The sequence below is a fragment of the Hemicordylus capensis genome, chromosome 1 (assembly GCF_027244095.1).
Source record: "Hemicordylus capensis ecotype Gifberg chromosome 1, rHemCap1.1.pri, whole genome shotgun sequence".
Classification (NCBI taxonomy): domain Eukaryota; kingdom Metazoa; phylum Chordata; class Lepidosauria; order Squamata; family Cordylidae; genus Hemicordylus; species Hemicordylus capensis.
Window position 1 is genome coordinate 149,252,672 of NC_069657.1, and position 22,756 is coordinate 149,275,427.

Genomic DNA, 22,756 nt, shown 5'->3' on the forward strand with positions numbered 1-22,756 from the left:
ATGCAGCCTATCATGAACCCTGTGTTTAGGTGTTAAAGGAAAACTATGATCTCAAGTAACCACAGACAGAGCCATACCTCACAGACTAGATCAATGTTGTAGAAACATGGGCTTTCAGAGGCATACAGTGTAAGAACACATTGGATACTGTCCCCAGCCTGCACGACTCCAGTCTCTGGAAGGATGCTTAATGTCTTGAAACAAAGCAAGAGGTCATTACATACAGCAGTTCATTGTGCATCCCCATCAAACATCTTTAGAGTTGTCACTTATTTCTTTGGGGAAAGGTCCATGCCTCAACTGATAGGAAGAGGAGGGCATGTGGTTTAGAGCACTGTAGCACCGGAATGTGGAAAGCTACAACAGCAGAATATACACACATAATGTTTGCTTTGGGGTAGCAAAATAAGTCATTGTAATAGGTACTGCATCTCTCTCTTTAATGTGCATATATATTCATTTTTGGGCTCCTTCCATGTGCGCCCCAACCCTGTTCAGATGTTACACTTAATAAAAGTGCAGCCAACCCAAATATTCCAAAACAGGCCAAGGTTTGTAGAGAGTTGAAAGGAAACAGAAAAGTGGGAGGTTTGCCAAAGACAAACAATCAGTCAGATGGAACTCACCACCACAGAATGTGCAGTCCCAATGTGCCAAGCAAAGACGATGGATTCATCCTCAGAGGCATTGTTGAGAAAAAAGACACGGCTGCATTTGCTGTAGACTGGGATGTTGCCAAAACAAATCCGGGGTTGAGATAAATACACTGTCTAGAAAGAAAAGAGGGTGATTCCCTACCCTAATAAGGTGGGATCCCTTTTATTTTCCACCCTCCCAGCAAGAAGTGTCATTAATGAACAGAAGGCATTTAAGTAGTGCCATGCACTTCAAACATTACTGGCCTACATCCACCCTTCAGGAGCATATTTTCAGGAGGCACAGGCAGCAAAAGGAGGGGGTGTATGCCAAAAATTGCCTCTGCCTTCCATGCATGTGCACAAGCATTCTCCACATGTAACCTTTAGTTTAGATGTTGTTCATTGATATGTTCTATAAACAATCCAGCCACTGTTCAACTGGAGACCTAACTCAGCCATTATGAATGATCATCCTGTTCCAAAACTACCTCAGTTGTAAACTGAGGCTGTCTCATTTCAGCAGCTCTTTCCCCAGTAGGAAGCACCACCATGGAAGGACAGAGAAGGCTGTTGTTGTAGCTTAAGTAGAGGATTTAACCAGAATACTGAAATAAGCTGCTGTAGACACTTCAGCAAGATTCCCATTGTTACAGACAAAAATGAATCAAAGGTCCAGAGGACTTTAAGAGACACTTTAATGTGCTCACCCAGTGCTTTCCCCCAGTGCTTCTTCCCTATATCTCCAGAGGGGAGGGAAAGGACACTGGAATGGCAGCCGCAACACACTCCACTCCTGCCCTAGTTCCTGCTGTTGCCAGAGACGGAAATGTCAATTTATTATCACTGCCTGACATCCTAACTAACAAAGCATATGTGTAAAGAGAGACGGCGGGGACCTGACTGGGGCTGGTGTGCAACTCCCCAACTCCCACTACACAGACACTGTTGTGCAAGTGGGTGAAACATATCCCTTCTTCCCATGCTTTGGAAGCTCCCTGAAAAGGAGGAAACACATCATCAGGGACATGTCCTGCTTTACGTGTTTGCTTCATTAGGAGGATGTCAGCCACTGACTCCACAAGGAATGTATTTTCAGAAGAAATGAAGCTTCCATGAGCCAAGAGCCTCTGGGCCTCAAAATTATGCCCCAGCATAATACAACTGGTGTAATACTGATCCATGGATTTTTGTACATCCAAAACCTAACACGACCTGCAGCCTCTAAGATGTATACAGCATGGTAGCTATGTACTGTGGCCTGTTAGGTGCTTGGAAAAAATGATTTTGTGGCTTAGACCATTGTGCTTTTTGAGAAAAACATCTTCCAAACAGCCATTACCACAGCTAAAACTGCTCTGCCAGAGAAAAATTGTTCTCTGAGTGCTAAGAACTCATTAACTTCCACTGGCAATCTAATGTCCCTAATTCCCACCCTTACTTGTGGTACTGGAAGCACAGCAACCTCTGATACTTACCAGACCAGGTACTGATAGTCTGGCAGATCCTGGTGTTGTGGCAGGAGACACTATTTTGTCAAACCTTGCTGACTCTCCCATAACAAACGGATCATAGCCAATTCCTTGGAAAGTGATCAAAGCAGAGTCCCCCTTAAGGATGTGGATGGGCACATCCACCTAGATAAAGAAACAAGGAGTTGCAGCTGAAAATGCTCTGCTTTGCTCTGGAGTTGCTCAGGTGTCAAAAACTGCCTTGTTAGACACACAGCTCAAACTGGCACATGCACCCGTTGAACCCAACACTAGCCTTGGAGGAAGGATGTGTGTGAGAAGCTGGTGTCCCTGGTGAGTTAGTAAAACAAAGTGAGCCAGAATCACAACAGGATTGTATGTCAGTGCTGAAACCTGGAAAATGTTCCAAACCTGCATTCAAATTAGGTCACTGCTTCAATCTTAAGCAGATTTGAACAGGAACATTTCATGCATCCCAGAATTTTTTAATATGCTAATGTGCACATAAATCCAGAATTTCTTCTCAGATTCAGGTCTTTCCTCCGGGATTCAGCTTTTGTGCAATAAAAACGTGTTTCTCATTTGTTGAACATATTCACACATCTTCCTTCAAGGTAGTGTTTACGTTCCACATACATTTTCCCAGCACTCAAATCTGCAACATTTTATAAAAACAGGTTGCTCACCTGTAACTGATGATCTGGTAGAGATCCGTTGATATCCATTAGAATGGGTTCTGCACCTGCGCGGAAGCCTCTCGGTGTCGAGTTTTCACAGCTCCTTTCCGGCGCCTGTGCCCCGCCCCACGTGACCACGTGGCTATTTAAGGCAGGAGGAAGTGCAGGCATCTCAGTTCCTTGGAGACCGCCGAAGCAGTCGAATAGATGGTAAGTTCTACTGGATAGACCTACGGTCCACTGCAGAGGGGAGGTAGGGAGGGTCTAATGGATATCAACGGATCTCTACCAGATCATCAGTTACAGGTGAGCAACCTGTTTATCTGGTACGGGATCCATTGAATCCATTAGAATGGGTGTTTAGTAAGCTCCAACAGGAGGAGGGAGCAGTGGATCATTGTAACACCCTTTTAAGAACACCTCTCCCAAAGTTCGCCTCTGCTGCAGAGCGCAGGTCTATAGCGTAGTGCTTCACAAACAGTTCTTCTGAAGACCAGGTAGCAACCTTACAAATATCAGGGAAGGAGACGCCTGACAGGAAGGCCACAGAAGCGCCAAACGCTCTCGTTGAATGTGCTTTGATGGATTTTGGGGATGGTATCTTCTGTATTGAGTAGGCTAGGTGAATAAGCTCTACTAGCCAATGAGACAGGCGCTGTCTGGATAGTGCTTGACCCATAGTAGAGCCTTTATATGGCACCAGGAGTTTCTTCATCTTTCTAAATGCTTTAGTTCTCGAGAGATAATATAACAATGCCCTGCGAACATCCAATGAATGAAGAGCCTTCTCCAAAGGTGTGGAGGGGGATTTGAAGAATGTGGGTAGAACTATGTCTTGGTTGACATGGAAATCTGAAACTATTTTAGGTACAAAGGTGATGTCTGGACGCAGGAGGACCTTATCTGGATAGAACCATGCTTATGGCACGTCCATACGGAGTGCAGTCAGTTCACTCACCCTGCGAGCCGTGGTGATAGCAACTAAAAAGGCTGTTTCCAAGGACACATGTTTAAGTGTTGCTGAATTCATTGGCTCAAATGGTGGTTCTGTTAGAGCGGAGAGGACCAGAGAGATGCTCCAAGGCTCTATAGGTTTGCGTACAGGAGGATAGAGGTTTGTAAGACCTCTCAAGAAGCTTTTACAGGAGGGGTGGGAGAACAGTGTTTTGCCATCCCAGCCCTGATGTCATGAAGAGAGAGCCGCTAGGTGTACCCGTATGGATACGTTAGATAATTGGGATGTCTTAAGGCTTGTCAAGTAAAGCAAAACCTCCCGTAAGGAGGCCTGCCTGGGAAGGAACCCGTGAGTCTCTGTGTAAACAGCAAACCGTTTCCACTGGCATAGTTTCGTCTTGTAGACCGCTTATGTTCGTTCAGTGGGATCTTTTTTAGCAGTCGATCCGCCACGCTGTCAGTTGCAGAGTAAGAACCTCGGGATGTAACACTCTGCCTCCCTCTTGAATTAATAGATCTGGGCAGTTTGGAAGTCTCTGGTACGTGTGTGAAGTCAGTTTGAGTAGATGTGGAAACCACGCTTGGCGTGGCCACCATGGTGTGATCAAGATGCATTTTGCTGGAACGCTCAAGAGTCGAGCAATTACTCTGCTCACCAGTGGCAAGGGGAGGAACATGTACGCACGGTGGCGTGACCAGTCCAGTTGGAACGCATCCCCCAGTGAATGTGGATCGTGCCCCACCCTGGAGCAGAACAGTTTGCACTTCGTATTCTGAGCCGTAGCGAACAAGTCTATCTGAGGATGACCGCAGAGGTCGAAGATTCTCTGGAGATAAAGGTCATTCAGGTCCCATTCGTGGCGGTCCATAGAGAACGAGTGGCTGAGATCGTCTGCTAGCACATTGTCTGATCCCTTGATGTGCATTGCAACTGGCGTTATACTGTTCTTGATGCACCAATGCCAGATCTGAATGCTCAGTGCACAGAGTGATCTGGAGACAGTGCCCCCTTGCCTGTTCAGGTAAGCAATGGCAGTGGTGTTGTCCAACTGCAACTGAACCACTCGGCCTCGTAGCATGGGGAGGAAGGCCTTCGTGGCTTGAAAGACTGCTAACAACTCCAGAAAGTTTATGTGCAGTAGACGTTGATTGAGGGTCCAGAGACCCTGAGTTGTGGCAGCATTACAATGTCCTCCCCACCCTAGGAGGGAGGCATCCATTGTTACCCAAACCAATGGGGGTTGAGGTTGAAATGGCACTCCTCTGAGCAGGTTGGAGGTCTGTGTCCACCAAGAAAGTGATCGAAGGATTGGTGCCGGCACCAGTAGGAGTTTCGTGGGGCTGTCCTGTCGTAGATTGAAAGCGAACAGGAACCACAATTGTAGTTTTCTCATTTTCAAACGTGTGTACCGCACAGTTGACCTGCAAGAGGCCATCAGACCTAATAGCCGCTGTATGTGCCACACTGTTTGAGAAGGCGCGGTTTGAAATTCTCGAACCAGCGACGTGATGGTCTGGTATCGGTCTTCTGGGAGAAAAGCCCTCCCCTTCGAGGCATTGAGCACAGCCCCTATGAACGATATGGTCGGTACTGGAGTCAGGTTGGACTTTTTCCAGTTCACCTGTATTCCTAGTCTTGGAGAAGGCGTAACATGTACTGTATTTGCGAAAGTAACTCCTCTTTGTCTGTTGAGGACAGCAGCCAGTCATCCAGGTACGGGTACAGTTTTAAACCCTTTGTTCTCAGATGGGCGACTACAACCGCTATGCATTTGGTGAACACACGGGGTGCCGTGCACAGTCCGAACGGCAGGACTTGGTACTGGTAAAGTGAATTCCCCACAGTAAACCGCAGATAATTCTGACAAGATGGCCGGATTCCTATGTGAAAGTAGGCATCCTTTAAGTCTAACGTCACAAGCCACCTCTCGAGATGTAGAAGAGGTAAGATGTCCTGTAACGTCGTCATCCGATACTTTTTCACATGGATGAACTTGTTCAGATGTCTCAAGTCCATAATTGGTCGAATCCCGCCGTCCCTCTTTGGTATCTGGAAGTAACGGGAGTAGAATCCTTCCCATCGAGTTGCCCATTGCACTGGTACTATTGCCTTTTTTTGAAGGAGTTCCTGAACTTCCTGGAGTAAGGCCGGTGCCACTGTCGTGAAGCGAATGCCCCTGAACAATGGCCTGGACTTGAACTCTATCGCGTGACCGGAGGACACAATCTTCAAGACCCATCGATCTGATGTTATGTTGCGCCATGCTTTCGCATGACTTGCCAACCTGATGGAGTTTGGTGGCTAGTGGGGCCGGCTGTAAGATGTTGTAGGCCGGAACTAAATCCTCCCCGGTGTTCTGGGGGGGGAGGCAATATCCAGGTAGTTGCAATGGGCTGTTCCACACTTCAAAGGCGCTGTTTGCTCCCATCCGCCTGTTTATTGCGTTGGTTGGGGGGAAATCTGCCCTTCTGTTGGGTAGGGCGTTTATTGAAGGGTTGGAAGGATTTACGGAAATCTCTCTGGTCCTGTTGTTTGTATGTGGACCGGGGTCGGTAGTAGGCACACTGTTTTGACCCGTAGGATGTTGCCTGTGAGGTCGCAGACGTAAAGGTCTTGGCAGTAAATTTTGATTTCTTCATTTTTTCCATGGTGGCATCCGTCTCCTCTGAAAACAGTCCCTTACCATCAAAGGGGAGCCCCTCTATTTTATCTTTCATATCTTGTTGCAGGGCGGCAGACTGTAACCAGGCGTGGCGACGAAGGGTGATAGCCGTTGTAATGGACCTTGATTCTGATTCTGCCAAGTGTTTTGCTGTGCTTAACTGTTGACAGGTAAGGTCACCAGCCTGCTGCAACGTCTTACGAAAACGATGTTTCAGTTCCTCTGGGGACAGTGCGTCCAGGTCTTTCTCTAACGTCTCCCAGATACAATAGCTATATTTAGCCATACAGGCTGAATAGTTGGCCACTTTAACCGACAGACAAGATGTGGAATATAATTTCCTGCCCATCACATCAGGTTTCCTGCCTTCTTTGTCCGCAGGGCTAGTATGTCGCCGTCTAGTTTTGGAGGAAGTAGTGCAGTCGATCACTAAGGAGTTTGGGACCGGGTGCTTAAATAGGTAAGTATTATCTCGCTCTTGTACACAATATAGTCCCTCAAGTCTTTTTGACATAGGCGTGGATGTATGAGGTACTTCCAATGCACATTGTGCCGCATTTGAAATGATGGGTAATAAAGGAAGTGCAATTGGTTGTGCTGATTGAGACCGTTGCATAAAATTGTAGACTGGGTCATCTATCGTTTTCAGTTGTGAAGTGAGATCTAGGTCCAGCGCATTAGCCATTTGCCTTACATGGGAATGGTATGTCTTTAATTCTTCCATTGGTGAAACATGGGAAGGTGTAGCCACATCTGGCAAAGGATCCAGTTCCACCGTTTCAGTGTCAGACTCAAAATCCAAGGATCCGTGGTGACTGCCTTCGGAATCAGGATTGGAAAGCGTAGGGTGTGTTGGCAGCTTTGGAGATACCGCTCATGGGGGCGAAGGAGCAGATTGAACATCTGTCTGTGAACCTGTTGACTTGGAAATTGTTGAAGAGGTCTGAGTAGCCACTGAGGCAGTACGAGTAGTTGTTTGAGTGCCCATAGTTGAAAAGAATCTTTTAGGAGGAGCTGGAGCAGAAGACGGCTCTGGTATTGGAGGCTGTCTCATGCGCAACGCTCGGTCCTCTTGGAAGTCGTATGTAGCACCAGGCGACACTGCACCTGGCAATGCTGTTTCCCGTGACGGAGACACCTGATGACTAAAGCTGCATGTGTGCCAAGGGGTTGACATCGTGAGATGCGCGGCTGTGAGTATATGCGAAGCAGTTCCAGTAGCATCCACTTCCTAATGCTGAAAACCCTGGAATGCAGAAGGTGTAGTGGTGGTCGAGTCCAACATCCTCAGGAGGGGGTCTATAGGTGGAGCTTCAATGTCCTGTGCATCAGCATCCTCTAGTGCAAAGGTCATAGGCGCATGGAACCTGGGGGTTACCGAGGTGATGTTCGTTGGGGTGTTAAGAGCAGATGCTTGGACCTCTTCCTTCGATATCGATGGTAAGCGGATAGGCGTCGGTGCAGGTACTAAGTCTTTTGTCCTCGGTATCAAGAATGTTGATGGCCTCGGAGTCGAAGTGGAAACCGTAGGTGGCTCTATTGAAATAGCAGTTGTCGGTTTCGATGTGGACATCGATGTCAAAATTTCCAAATCCCTCGATGTCGAGTGTACTGAAACTGTCGATATTGACGTTGTCGGCATCTGGCAAGATTCCGTTCTCAGTGTCGACGCAGTCGGTATTGGCTCAGTCGATGTCGTAGCATCTGTCGGTATCGAGAGAATTGGCAGCTCAGGCATCGAAGGACCCGACTCCATTCTGATTGAGCTTGTCTTCGATGCCGATGGAATCTTGACGTCCTGAGCTGATCTTGGCGACGGGGTCGATTCCGATATGGCCTGCTTCTTTTTCTTTTTGGCGGGATGAGTCAGAGCCGCCATTTTGTTGCCCGGCGTCTTCGAGGACGTAGGGGCTTTAGCATCGAGCGTCGAATTTTTAGACTGGGCCAAGCCCAGGTCCTTCGAGCCATGTGGCTGAGGTGATTTCGCCGCAGAGGAGGGCGCAGATAACACATCATCATAAAGAGAAGCGCGGAGACGGAGTTCCCTATTCCTCCTTGTTTGCTTTGAAAAAGACTTGCAAATAGTGCAGGCTGAAGTTATGGGAGCCTCCCCTAGGCACAGCAAACAAAGGCTGTGGCGGTCTTGAGAGGGCAATTTAGCGTTGCACTTAGTGCAGCGTTTAAAGTTTTTCTTTTCTTTAGGGCCGTCCATTTTACTCACAATCCGACGTCTGTAGCCAATAAATCCGCGTCACGTTGGAAGGTTTGAGAAAAGCGAAATCGTCACAGTCCGGGTCAGCAGGTGATAATCAGTTAGATCAGGGATTCTCAAACTTGGGTCCTCAGGTGTTATTGGACTTCAACTCCCATAATCCCCAGCCTCAGTGGCCTTTGGTTGGGGATTATGGGAGTTGAAGTCCAATAACACCTGAGGACCCAAGTTTGAGAATCACTGAGTTAGATAGTAGGCAAAGAATAGTCCCAAGTCAGTCCGTTAGTCAAAGCCAGTAGAAATGTTGTAGAAAAGCCAAGGAAACACGAAGGAGCCGCAGAAACCGAGTGATCTCTACGGCGGTCGCAAAAGAACTGAGATGCCTGCACTTCCTCCTGCCTTAAATAGCCACGTGGGGCGGGGCGTAGGTGCCGGAAAGGAGCTGTGAAAACTCAACACCGAGGGGCTTCCACGCAGGCACAGAACCTATTCTAATGGATTCAACGGATCCCGTACCAGATCATAAAAATAATTCCCACAGCACATTCATTGCTATCATAATTTCTGAATGGGGTGTGGTTTACTGGCACTGTATTTACTCACTAGGTGTTTTCTGAGATATACATTTATTATATACTGTGCAGTGCCCTACTGATGGAAGAGTGGGACACGAGTGCTGGCTCTGTGAGTGTGGAAAGCCCATGTACGCTACTAGTAAATACACAGCCTCCATGGCTCCTGAGGACTGTGTGACCACTGTAGTGACACTGCTCCCATTGGGAATAATTGTATGTGGCAAAGACAACGAAGGTTACCCCATTCCACCCACCCTAGTGTACTAGTGTTTGCTGCTCCCCCTCTCCTGTGCGGGAGCATATATATAGCCAAGCTTATTTTTAATAACACCCCACTCCCCACAATCTATTATATGTAGAAGAGATATTAACACAATATATCCTCTGCATATAACTGAAAATGAACTTATGAATATCATGAACAGGCTAAAATGCAACCAGGGCATGTTTTGATTGATTGTGTGGGAAAGGCTCTCAAATAAAAGAGTTTATGCCTCAGCTCTATACCACTGCGCAGTCATTCTCTGCAGTGCACACAGTGCTGCTACAGCTCAGTCCCAAGAATGGGGGTCAGGGTGGTAGCATCACTGGGAAAAGTAAAGTTGTGCCGTCAAGTCAGTGTCGACTCCTGGTGACCACAGATCCATATGGTTTTCTTTGGTAGAATACAGGAGGGGTTTACCATTTCCATCTCCCATGCAGTATGAGATGATGCCTTTCAGCATTTTCCTATATCACTGCTGCCCGATATAGGTGTTTCCCATAGTTTGGGAAACATACCAGTGGGAATTCAAACCAGCAGCCTCCTACTCCCTAGGCAAGTTACTTCCCCACTGTGCCATTGGGTGGCTGCCAAACATCACTGGTAGAGACTGCTAAAGAATGGAGAGATCAAGAAACTCCTCTCAGTACCAGCTGCCTCAAAAGCAATCATGGGGCACTGAGCCAGATATAAATGTATCAGAGCTCAGATGAGTAAGAGCAGTAAAAGAAATAGAAGTCCTAATTGCTTACGTGACAAAAAGAACATTGTGGGACCTAGGAAGCTGCCTTATACTGAGTTAGACCATTGATTGGTCCATCTAGCTCAGGATTGTCTACACCAGGGGTTCTCAAACCCATTATACTCCAGATGTTACAATTTAGTGTGGCTGAGGATCGTGGGAGTTGTAGTTCAGTAACATTTGGGAGTACCATGGGTTGGGAACCCCGGTCTACACTGACTGGCACTGGTTCTCCAAGGTTTCAGGCAGGAGTCTTCCCCACCTTACCTGGAGATGCCAGGAAGTGAACCCGAGACCTTTTGCTGCAGATGCTCTTCCACTGAGCTATGGCTTCATATCTTACAGGACTCACATGTAATCTCCCATCCTAATGCAAACCAAGGCAGATCCTGCTTAGCAAAGGAGACAATTCATGCTCATGACCACAAGAACAGCTCTCCTCCACAAAAAACTTTCTTTTGGGATCACATGCCCACTTCTCAAAGAAAGTTCTTTCCTAGGGTAAGAGAGGACTTACCAAAAAAGAGAGGCTCTTAGGGCCTTATAGAGCCTTACCGAGTACATTTTGGCTTCCAGTGGGGAAAATATCCACTCAGTCTGGGCTGTCAAGCCTGGAGCAATCTCTCCTTTTGGGTTCAGGCAGTTAAACACTAAATGATGGTAATTCTCTTGCTGAACCTTCATCAGAGTATCCAGCTGGATTTCATATACTACGCTTGTGGAACCTCCATTGTACAGTTCATAGATCTGCAAGAAGAGAAAGGTCAGAACTAATTACTTTACTGGGAGAGGACTGACCAGCACTAGCTGTCAGAATACTTATATAGACCACAAGCTTCCCCCGTTTGGTGTTCCTCCTTCTGCATTCTCTACTATTTAATGCCAATAACAGACACCTGATCTTGGCAGCTATTATTCAATAGAGGGGTTAATATTTTGAGGTTATCTCAGTATTATTCCACAACAACCCCAGGCTTCTCTCTCAGCATAGGCTCTCAAAGCAAGGACATTGTGATATCAGTGGCAACTAGCCAATCACCCATCTCCTCTCTCTGCTTTGAGTAGTTCAGAACTGTATATGTGGCAAGTATTCTCCTTGACAGATTATCTACATTGCTTGCTACCTATCATGTAGAAATAAAACCCACCAGGCGACAGCAGGTTCTCTTGTAAAATGTATTTAATAGGTTGGGATAACTGAGGGGGACAGTAGAATGTGTGATACATTTATTTATTTAAAACATTTATTCCCGCCCCTCCAGTACATTACTGCTTGGGGCAGCTCACAACATTTATAAAAGAGTTACAATATAAACAATGACAACAGAATGCCACATCTTTCTCAGACACAGACTGGTGAGTGCTGTCTAACTCTGCAGGGCACTACCTCAGGGAAGCACTGCATGCTAGCTCAGGAAACACATGTTCTCAAGCAGGCATTTGCAATACAAATGCAGTGGGTAAGTGTGGCAGTGGAGCATTTGTAAGGAAGGATCAGCTGGAGGCAGGCAGGATGTTGAACCCTTCCCTCTCACTCTCCATCCAAATGTCTCTGGCAATTTTTCCCCCTGTCAACCTTATTTCCTGTCTTGGAATCCAGCTTGGGGTGGGGTGAGGTGGGGTGGGGTAAGTTAATAATAGCCTGGAACTGATTTGAAAGGGTCAGCTGGTGCATAGAGAAGAGTTAAGCACACTCCTCCCTCCTGGCAGTTCTTCCCTACAAATGCCCCACTTACAAGGCAAACATGGGGCTGCCTCTTAATTTAGGCTTCAGTTTTCAGCCAACCAAATGATGCTTCTCCTGCCACCGACCCATCATCCTGTCCTTCCATTTCTGCCGTTGGGAGGTTTTTCCACATACACACAAAGCTGGCCACTGAATTTTCTCCTCCCTGCTTTCCAAAGATCTGTTGGATAGGTGGGGCAAGGGCAGAGGAAGACAGAGATTTGTACTTCTGCTCCCTTACCTGTTTGGGAGGGTCATAGGTGCCAATAGCAATGGGTGTGAACACATGCTTGGTTGAGGTGAAGTGAATGTAGTGGCATTCCAGTTCCAGTGTCACGCCAATAAAATTCAGCTGTGCGAGCAGAATAAAAAGATTGGAGTGGAAAGCAAAGGCAGTTAGTCAGCGCTGCACACATCATCCTGACACATATAAATGCACAAGGGATCTCAAGCTTGCTTCAGACAAAAAGGAGAGTAATGGCATGAAATGAAGTGTCTTTGATCCCCTTTCTTGAAAAAAAGTTAGAGTGACTGGACTTCCTGGGAACAGTTGTGCAGGAGTGTCAGTGGCTCTTCTCATTAAGCCTCACACAGAAGAGGCCTTTAAAACCCACACTGCAAGGACTCTGGGCCACCTGGCGAGATAAGATTCGTGCCCTTTAGCCAGGACTCCCACATTCTGCTCCCGCACTGGGCAAGACTTGTGCCAAGGGGGCTGAGCCAACGGAGCCCATCCAAAGGCTTTGTACAAAGGCACAGTTAAGCCTGTGTTTTCACAGCCTGCTCAACAGGCTGGATTTTCAGCTGACAATGGTCGCTGGCGGTGGGGTGGGGAAAAAAAATAAAAGTGTGATGGGAACACAATGCTCTCACAGGAAATCTTGGGAGAGAGATGGGCACCTAGTGGAGACTCAGTGGGGCATGAGAGAGGTGTCCACTGAAGCACATGGTGACTTTGACTCTAACTGACAAGCCAGTGGTGGCCAGCCAAACGGAGGAGACAAGAGGGGTGAAAAAGAGAGTTGACGGGAAGTTATAAAAGATTGTGCCTCCCACTTCTGCTCAGGAAGGAGAGTCAGAGGACTAATCTGCCTCACCAAAGGCCACATCCTAATTTGACTGTCAACACCCTAGAGTAGATGGGGATAGATCAAAAACAAGGACTCTGTTGTGGGGAAGGGCAGGCTTCAGAAGGCTTGAAAGGAAAGGATAGTTCTCAGAAAAGTGGTTCATCACGATGGAGAAAATGCTGGCATTTCTATGTAATCATACTGTGCAATGAGCAGGGCACTAGTAGGGAATAAAGCAGCTTAAGAATGAGGCACCATAAACCTTTAATGCATTATGGAGTGTGTGAATGAATATTGAAAAGCAGATGCCATGACTCCATCTGAGAGGCCTTTTCAGCAGCAAAACACCTCCTACAAAAGAGTGGTGCTGGCTTTACGAAAGGCCCTCAGTGGGACAGTTTCTGAATTTCTCTGTTCAGTCTCATACCAGAATTTCTCGACCATGGGAGACTTTCAGCAGGACTGGGAGCCGGTCAGTGCCAATGAAATCATGTCTGGCAGGGGAAGAACAAACATGAGCATCAGAACACACAGAAATGAAACCGTTCCAAATTCTGAACTGGAGCAGATTAGGGACAACTCATCTCCCACCCATTCATTTCCCTGCTCAGAAACTATACTGTTGCATAAACCTCCAGTCAGAAGAGCAACCATATCTGAATGGGAAAGAACAGTACACAGACCATCTAAGAATGCTCTGTGTCTGAAGCCCATGCTACAAGTTTGGGACCCAAAAATCAGGCTCTTGAGAAAGTAGAATCAGTGCAGTTTCCTCTTCTGTTTTATGGAGCTCGGGATGTCTCCATGGGTGACAGGGTGTAAAAAGGTAAAGTGTGCCATTGAGTTGGTGTCAACTTCTGGCAACCACAGAGCCCCGTGGTTGTCTTTGGTAGAACACAGGAGGGGTTTACCATTGCCATCTCCCGCACAATATGACGGGGTGTAGAAGTGGGTAGTTCTGTTTGGGTTTCATACCTAGAATAAATATGACAGTACCCCAGCACACTAGATCTCCTGTATATTGAGGCCTGTGCTGGTGGACCCTGAATGATACAAGGAGCTGACCTTGGCTCCTGGGTTTGGACCAATTCCTATATGGAGAAAAGAAGAAACCCAGGTTTGTGTGTACCTGTGGGACAGATGTATTGTTTGCTCTTGTCCTGGAAGAAGCTTTCCTGACTTGGGAGAGATGCTAAAAAGTTGGTTATCTTGGATCCGCATCTGGTGCAGCTCACTGGGGTCAAATTCAGTGCTTTCAGCCCAGTATTCCATGTCAATCTTCTGGTCAGAAGGAAACAAAAAGGCCCTAGGAAGTGGTTCAGTCCATCAGCCAAGACAAAAAAAAGAGAAAGACACAATTCACTTTCAGAACATAAAGCCAGCCAAGATGTGATAGTCAGAAGAGCAACAAGAAAGTGCTATGCAGCCTACCCCACTATGACAGAACTCCTGAATCCTGTGCATACTCAGCACTAAAACAAAAGTTGGAGGTTTACACATGGGCAATCCAAATTCTGCACTAAGATATGGTGAATTCTGCAAGCTGTATAAATTCTGCACACTGAGCAGGATTGTTCTTATTTACTCACCAGTTTACAGGTATTGCTCCATTGTTTTGCAGCATCAGCACCACTGCAGAGGGTTCACTTCTGACCGGAGCAGCTCCGAAGTTGAAATCCAGCATTACAGGGGCGTAAGCCCGAGGGGTTCGTTTTGTGCTACATATTACAGAGAAATGGAATATGAGAAATATCCCTGAGGAAGTGTTCCCTGGTGGGGCTGCAAGTTACCAGAGACTGGCTCCCTTGCAGACCACTGCTCCTGGTGGTTGTGTGTCAGAGCAGCAAGGAGAAGGAGGGTGCTGGATCAGTCCTTCCATGAGGCAAGGTGAGGCAGTCACCTCAAATAGCAGATTTTTGGAGTGCTGGCAGGGAGGCAAGATGCCACCTGCCACCTCCTTGTGTCACCTGCCTCCCGCCATCAGAGCAGCTCTTTGCCAAAAAGCTGCTTTGGAGATCCTCATCTCCTCCTCCTAATTTTCCTTCTTCATGGTGGTGGCATCCATCACTGCCACCTAATTCAGTGTGGCACACACCCTCCCTTCTCCCACTTCCTCCTTCACATGCTGGGCTGGTGGGAATAAGGAGAAGAGGAAATGTGCAAAGGACAGTAGAGTTCTAGAGATGCATACTTGACTGTCATTTTCACATTTCCTCTTTTGTTTCCTCCTGCTTTTCATCATCATTCCAGTGGCACACAAAAGAGGAGACTGAGAAGGGGGAGTGTGGCACATGTGCTGCTTCAAGCAGTGGCAGTTACTGCCACTGCAAAAGACGAGAAGGCGTGTACACACACCAAGTCAAGTGGTGGCTATCGCAACAGCAGCAAAGAAAAGTAAAGAGAATGAGGAGATGTTTGGCAGCCTACCACATGTGCGCAGAGGTCTTGAGCCATCACTGGAAGGTGCCATTTCAGACTCTGAAGAATTCTGGGGCAGTCCTGTGTAGGAGGAGGGAGAGCAGGGGAACTAAAAGTCTGAGGACTGGCAGGAGAGCAAAGATTCTTACCTGTGCCTGGTAGGTACTCTGAAGGTGAGCTCCTGTGGAGTTGGATCTCGCTCCAAATACTGGTTCAGAGCCTCCAGAGAAAAAAGCCGCCAAAGGTGCAGTTTGCTGATGCCACAGGCACTGCCTGTCCCGCAGGCATCAGTGATGCAGATGGATGGATAAATGCCTGTTGCCATCACACAGCAGATTGACTGCTTTTCCCCAAGTGGCTCTGTGGCTTGAGGGGTACAGACACAAAACAGTCAGTGCCACACTTACAGTTAAGACATCAAAAAGCATAACTTGGCACTTTTCCAGACCAATGTATACTGCAATAAATGCATCCCTCTCCCCTCATTTTCAATACACAGTCCACAAGTCTTCCTTCAAGGTTCTACAGGTGAAACTTGGAAAATTAGAATATCGTGCAAAAGTCCATTAATTTCAGTAATGCAAATTAAAAGGTGAAACTGATATATGAGACAGATGCATTACATGCAAAGCGAGATAAGTCAAGCCTTAATTTGTTATCATTGTGATGATCATGGCGTACAGCTCATGAAAACCCCAAATCCACAATCCCAGAAAATTAGAATATTACATGGAACCAAGAAGACAAGGATTGTAGAATAGAACAATATCGGACCTCTGAAAAGTATACAGTGTACTGTGCTTGATTGGCCAGCAAACTCGCCTGACCTGACCCCATAGAGAATCTATGGGGCATTGCCAAGAGAAGGATGAGAGACATGAGACCAAACAATGCAGAAGAGCTGAAGGCTGCTAATGAAGCATCCTGGTCTTCCATAATACCTCATCAGTGCCACAGGCTGATAGCATCCATGCCACGCCGCACTGAGGCAGTAATTGCTGCAAAAGGGGCCCAAACCAAGTACTGAATACATATGCATGCTTATACTTTTCAGAGGTCCGATATTGTTCTATTCTACAATCCTTGTCTTCTTGGTTCCATGTAATATTCTAATTTTCTGGGATTGTAGATTTGGGGTTTTCATGAGCTGTACGCCATGATCATCACAATGATAACAAATTAAGGCTTGACTTATCTCGCTTTGCATGTAATGCGTCTGTCTCATATATCAGTTTCACCTTTTAATTTGCATTACTGAAATTAATGGACTTTTGCACGATATTCTAATTTTCCGAGTTTCACCTGTACTTCTGATGCAGATTCATCCCATCTTCTTAGAAAGATAGCATAGTAATACACTGCTCCTGGAAAAGTGCGATTCTTCCCCCCAGGTAAAACATCTATTCTTAGTGGGATTGCTACTGGAGAAAATGTGGTTCTACAAGTGTCACAGGGACTTGTAGAAGCACATGCCACAAGGCATTGCTTGTGGCATACATAATGATATTATGAAAAGGGCTGCAGAGGAAAACACTGCTGTCTTTGCTGTGATTTTTTCAGCATATGAAGCTACTTTATGCTGAGTCACACCACTCATCTGCTTAGTTCAGTGGTACAGTCTACACTGACCGGCAATGGCTCTCTAGGCTTTCAGCAGAGAAGGATCTTTCCTAGCCCTACCAACCTGAAGATGCCAGAGATTGAACTCCCCACTTCTCCTAAGCAGCGAGAAGTTCCAGGGATAGTGGTTTCCTTTGGAGGAGAGGCATTTTAAGGTATTTTTGTTGGTGTGCTTTATTTACAAGTATGCATGTAAAGCTCAGTTCTACAACACAGAAAATTCCCCAGAGAGCAAGCAGCATGTGCACACCTACAAGGCAGTACATCTACTACCTCACATCACTTCCCCAGAGAGAGGCACCCAGCCAACTACCAGCCTTCACCTAACTCTTGGCTCTATTTGTTCTTGTTGTTGTTTATATATTACTGTTCAGTGTAATTGCCAGTTCCCTTACACTCTCACCTTTGGGAGTAGAAATGGCATAACTGACTGTCCAGGTGTAATGCAACTGGCGAGTTGGACTAAGAGTTGCATGCAAAAAGACCTTTCCTCGAGCAGAAATTGTCCCTTGGGAGTGGTCAAGTTCTATTGCTGTGGTGGAGGAGAGAATGAAATGATGCAAGAATAAAGGGGATACAGAGCTGCATACAAAGCACAAATGATATCCAGATCCATTAGATACCTAGTGGGTCATTGGCAACTTCCTCAGGGTCACATGGTCCAGTGATCATTTGCTCCACACTGAGGATGTATTTTAATGAGCAGACCCCATCGTTAATTAACACAAGTTCACATGACTGCGTGCTGCCAACCAAGATACTGCCAACGTCCACCTGTTCCTCTTGAGCCTGCAGCCCAAACACAATACAGAAGGATCAGATCCATCAAATAACACAGATTATTATCCATGCATATCACTCTGATATTTCAGACACTGAGAGAAGAGAACTATATAATGGGAATTTGCCAGTGTTTTCATTAGGGCTGATATTCAACTCAGCATGGGTTGGCTTTGTACCACTGCCAACTAACAGGGAGCCGGCGTGGTGTAGTGGCTAGAGTGCTGGACTAGGACCAGGGAGACCCGAGTTCAAATCCCCATTCAGTCATGATACTAGCTGGGTGACTCTGGGCCAGTCACTTCTCTCTCAGCCTAACCTACTTCACAGGGTTGTTGTGAGGAGATACCGAAATATGTAGTACACTGCTCTGGGCTCCTTGGAGGAAGAGCGGGATATAAAATGTAAAAAAAATAAAAAATAAAACTAGCAGGGATATAGCCCATGCCTCCACAGGTGCCAAGATGCCATGTGGATATGCTTAAATTAGTAGCTCTGCAACTATGCTTCCAATTTCTGCTAACATAGTCAGGCTGACCTTCCCTCCTCTGGATGCAGTCACTTACTGTTATGGTGCCCAGGGCTCCCTCCCCGATAATGCGGAGGATGTAGCGGATGCTCTCTGGGGCCTTGTTATCCAGGGTCTCTTGGTCCCTCCACACTGTTATCCAGCTCCGCAGAAGATACTTAGTCTGCTCACCTGGAGTAAAGGTCCATGTCTGAGCCTGAAATAAAATGCAAGAGAAAAGACTGGGGGAAAGGTCAGGGCATTCTACATGTGCAAGGTGCAAAATCCAGACGAGAAGATGGCTAGAAATACAGGGAACCCCAACAAATCCCAGCTTCCTCTCTCACTATTCGTATCTCATCTACTTCCATTTCCACTACATCTCAGTCACTTCCCTGTACACAACCACAAATGTGCACAAGTGCACAGTTCCGTTTGTCAGTATCTTATGCCCAAGGAAGACACTGAGCCAGGTCTCACGATCAGCGAGACAGGGCGGGAGCCCTGGGTGGCCGGATTGGCCGCCCACACGATTGCCAGCTCCGTGATGGAGCCAGCGAGGGCTGGGGAGTTTGGGGGCTGTGCAGCCCCCGGAAGCACCAGTATGCCCTGCGCGAGCACACAGAGCATACTGGAGAGACCCCGAGCCAGGAGGCTGCTTTTCAGCCTCCCGCTGGGGGTCTACTCATGAGTAACCGCAGCATGGAGCCGTGCCTACTCACGATAAAAAAAAAAACAGGTTTGCGGAGTGCACGCTCCACAAACCTGGTTTTAGGGGTGGGCTACTTGAGTGGGTTACCCTCTCGATAACCACTGGGCTCACAGCCGAGCCCGGTGGTTCTCACGATTGTAGAAAATCAGGCTAGCAGAGGCTAGCCCGATTTTCTACAATCATGTGAATAGCCTCCTTCTATGGAACTGCTTCAAATTACTCAGTGGAAACAGTGGCACATGGAATGGTGTAGCAATGTCAGATGGGGCCCATCTGAACATTACCCTCACCCCCAAAAGAGCAGTGGTGGAGGAGGAGGAAAGCAACAGGTGAGGGATCCTCGACAACTCCTCCTCTCAGGATGACCATGGCTCACCCATGTTCTTGGAACACTTCCGCCCAATTTGAGTTATGCCCTAGATGTTTACCAACTCACCAAAGCTTCATTGGGCAAAACAGTCCCTTGATCAGGCTGGACAGACAGGAGCTTTTTGTCTGACTGCTGGATCTTCCATCTGAAAAGCATGGATAGCCGGGTACAATTCTTGATAGTGAAGGTGCGTGAGGAGGAGGTACCCACACATGTGGGTTTGAAGTACAAGCTGCCATCACCTTCTAGGAGTAGGGCCAGGGGCTCAGCACTGCTCTGAAGGGTCATCTCCTAAGGAAGCAAACATCAGCAGGAACCTTCAGCCAAGGCTGAAAACCACAGGGCTTTCACAGGAAAGTTGAGCTGGGTTCTAGGCTGGTACAGACAGGCCTGGAAAGAAAAACAGGTTGCTTACCTGTAACAGATGATCTGGTAGTGGTTCCATCATCCATAGATAGTGGGTTCTGTGCCTGCGCAGATCAGCTTCGGATAGAATTAGTTAGCTCCTCGCGACGCCAGCAACCGCCTGTCGCACGTGACTGTAGTAGTAGCCTCTAGTTGTGGTTGGGCATCTCTGCAATCAGTTTCTTTCTGACCGCCATTGCGATCAGTACTCGGAGATAGTTGCTCCTCGAAGAAAGTTTGTTTTTCGTTTATTTAGACTTCTGAACTTTGGACACGAACTTTGACAACTCTTACAGATACTCCTTTGGACTTGGCGTTATTTCGGATCATTTGGCTTGAATTTTGCATACGGACTCGGCTTCCCTCACGGACACTCCTTTGGATTTGTTGCAATCTCTGATTTCCCCCTCTGACAACGGAATGGACGACTAATCTTCGAAAATGACCGAGAGATCTGGTAAGACAGATGGCACAGGGAAGTCTGGGAGGGACAAGACAACCTTTAAGCGGTGCACCAACTGCTGCAGGAAGATTCCCTCAACAGACGGCCATGCCCTCTGCTTGTTCTGTTTAGGAGAGAGGCATGACACAAAATCCTGCTCGGTCTGCGATACTTTTAGCAAGCAGACTTTAAAGAATCGTGCAGCACGCCTTAGGGTGTATTTGCTTGAGGAGTCTCTGGCACCTAAGATGGCTACAGAGAGTACTGTGCCGAGTCCTGCTCCGAAAGGGCAGTCTAAGACCCTGAAGGAAGCTGGTTCCTCGAAATTGGCAGAGAGGGCCTCGACATCGAGTGCTTCCGCATCGAGGAATCATATTATAAACGGGGTCCTCTAAGTCAGTTGTTTTTTCCTTGAGGTGTAGACCCAGCACTCGAGCCATTTCTGCTACCTGCTGATGGTAACCTTTCATCTCCTCATTAGGAGAAATTGATGGAACTGCTGCAACATCCGAGTCTGGATCCTAGAGCGAAGAAGTCTCTGGATTTTCGGGATCTCCTTCTGTTGAGTCTGAGGTATAGTCCTCCTCAATATCATCATCGTCGTCATCGTCTTCTCTAGGCGAAACAGGTGAGTTGCCTACAGCTGTAGAGGTCACTCTAACTGGTTCCATAGCTGTCTGTGTTGCTGCCTGGTGGAGAACGGAGAGCAACGGTTGGGTCGACGTAAGTGGCATATCAGTCTGCAACGAAATTGATCACTGAGTTGGCAGAGTGAGTTCTGGTCTGAGTGGTAAGTACGTCTGAAGCGAAACCGTACGTTGAGTAGGTCTCGGTACAGAGGCTTGGACGGCCGTCTCTGCCTGCTGCACAGGAATCATAGGCTGCACAGCAGTTTGCACAGCTGTCTCAGTTCTAGTAGCTTGCATGACAGTTTGCACGGCAGTCTCCATGCTATGTGTTCTTACGGGGAGGGGTACGTCCCCGTTCTTCCAACCATCTCGTGAAAAGGGAGTAGTCCTCTCGAGATATTGTTATGGAATCTCCCCAACCACCTCTGGGTAGGAGACCCATGACAGGTGTAGCCTTTGCTGAAAGAGAGGGTTGTCTTATGAATATGCAGAGCATTATAGTCACCTTCATTGAAACCAGTAAAGGTGTAGGTAGAAGGTGTACTCTCTCCGAATTAAGCAAGCGTGCCATCCTGCCTTTGGGAGAAAGCTCTCTTTGTCCTGGCATGGTCACAGGGGACATTCCAGATGTTGGCAATTGGATGACCCCTGAATCTTTCTCTTCATAGGGCACGACGCCAAGGTCGACATCGGGCACGATGTCGATGTCTGGTACGATGTCGAGTTCGGTGTCAAGAATAACTGCAACCGTCGACTCCGGAGCAGCGAAGCCTGTAGACACTGGCCTTGATGCCGAGTGGTGTCGGTGTCGAGAAGTTGGTATAGAAGGCACCGCCGTCTCCTGTCTATTCTCCCTCGACGCTGAGTGGTCTCGATGTCGAGACAGTGGAGTCAATGGAGACTGGTGAGGTGTCAGCGCCGGGGATAAGGAAGCCGCTCGCCATCGAGGGTTGACATAATTCTGTAGTCCTGAAGGTGAGGGAGTGTGCTCCACAACCGGCTCTAACTGCTTCTGCTTCTTAGGAGGCGGCTCCTGCTTCAGAAGCTTTTCCCTGTGTTTCCTCTCGTGGCTTGAATGGCTATCCTCCGGTTGCTTAAAAGGGGCTGATGCAGTCGAGGTAGAAGCAGTCGACGCCACAGCTTTCGATGTCGTAGCCCTCGCTGCGGAAGCACTTGATGTCGAGGCCCTCTCTGCCGATTTTGAGGAACCAGCTTCCTTCGGGGTCTTAGACTGCCCTTTCGGAGCAGGACTCGGCACAGTACTCTCTGTAGCCATCTTAGGCGCCAGAGACTCCTCAAGCAAATACACCCTAAGGCGTGCTGCACGATTCTTTAAAGTCTGCTTGCTAAAAGTAACACAGACCGAGCAGGATTTTGTGTCATGCCTCTCTCCTAAACAGAACAAGCAGAGGGCATGGCCGTCTGTTGAGGGAATCTTCCCGCAGCAGTTGGTGCACCGCTTAAAGGTTGTCTTGTCCCTCCCAGACTTCCCTGTGCCATCTGTCTTACCCGATCTCTCAGTCATTTTCGAAGATTAGTCGTCCGTTCCGTTGTCAGAGGAAAAAATCAGAGATTGCAACAAATCCAAAGGGGTGTCCGTGAGGGATGCCGAGTCTGTTCCGTCGTCAGAGGGGGAAATCAGAGATCGCAACAAATCCAAAGGAGTGTCCGTGAGGGAAGCCGAGTCCGTATGCAAAATTCAAGCCAAATGATCCGAAATAACGCCAAGTCCAAAGGAGTATCCGTAAGAGTTGTCAAAGTCCGTGTCCAAAGTTCAGAAGTCCAAATAAATGAAAAACAAACTTTCTTCGAGAAGCAACTATCTCCGAGTACAGATCGCAATGGCGGTCAGAAAGAAACTGATTGCAGAGACGCCCAACCGCA

At 47.5% G+C, this 22,756-nt stretch overlaps 1 protein-coding gene and 1 long non-coding RNA gene across 4 annotated transcripts in view; one reads left to right on the forward strand and one right to left on the reverse strand.

Annotated features, from left to right (window-relative positions):
• Positions 1 to 22,756, reverse strand: part of CFAP65 (cilia and flagella associated protein 65) — a 78,689-nt gene that overhangs the window by 30,968 nt on the left and 24,965 nt on the right. For 2 of the 3 annotated variants that reach the window (XM_053261950.1, XM_053261959.1), the window contains exons 14-26: positions 19,463 to 19,687; positions 18,373 to 18,531; positions 17,650 to 17,815; positions 17,430 to 17,558; positions 15,556 to 15,772; positions 14,578 to 14,706; positions 14,118 to 14,294; positions 13,416 to 13,482; positions 12,160 to 12,270; positions 10,748 to 10,939; positions 2,114 to 2,272; positions 627 to 770; positions 78 to 194 (exon numbers count right to left, since the gene is read on the reverse strand). In XM_053261950.1, the coding sequence (XP_053117925.1) occupies positions 78 to 194; positions 627 to 770; positions 2,114 to 2,272; positions 10,748 to 10,939; positions 12,160 to 12,270; positions 13,416 to 13,482; positions 14,118 to 14,294; positions 14,578 to 14,706; positions 15,556 to 15,772; positions 17,430 to 17,558; positions 17,650 to 17,815; positions 18,373 to 18,531; positions 19,463 to 19,687 (1,992 nt within the window). The remainder of the gene's footprint in view (positions 1 to 77; positions 195 to 626; positions 771 to 2,113; positions 2,273 to 10,747; positions 10,940 to 12,159; positions 12,271 to 13,415; positions 13,483 to 14,117; positions 14,295 to 14,577; positions 14,707 to 15,555; positions 15,773 to 17,429; positions 17,559 to 17,649; positions 17,816 to 18,372; positions 18,532 to 19,462; positions 19,688 to 22,756) is intronic. The other variant, XM_053261969.1, reaches the window with a different exon arrangement.
• On the forward strand, positions 20,195 to 22,378 carry LOC128329973 (uncharacterized). Its single transcript, XR_008309892.1, has 3 exons — positions 20,195 to 20,258; positions 20,725 to 20,871; positions 21,541 to 22,378. It is a non-coding gene; the product is annotated as an uncharacterized LOC128329973 (long non-coding RNA).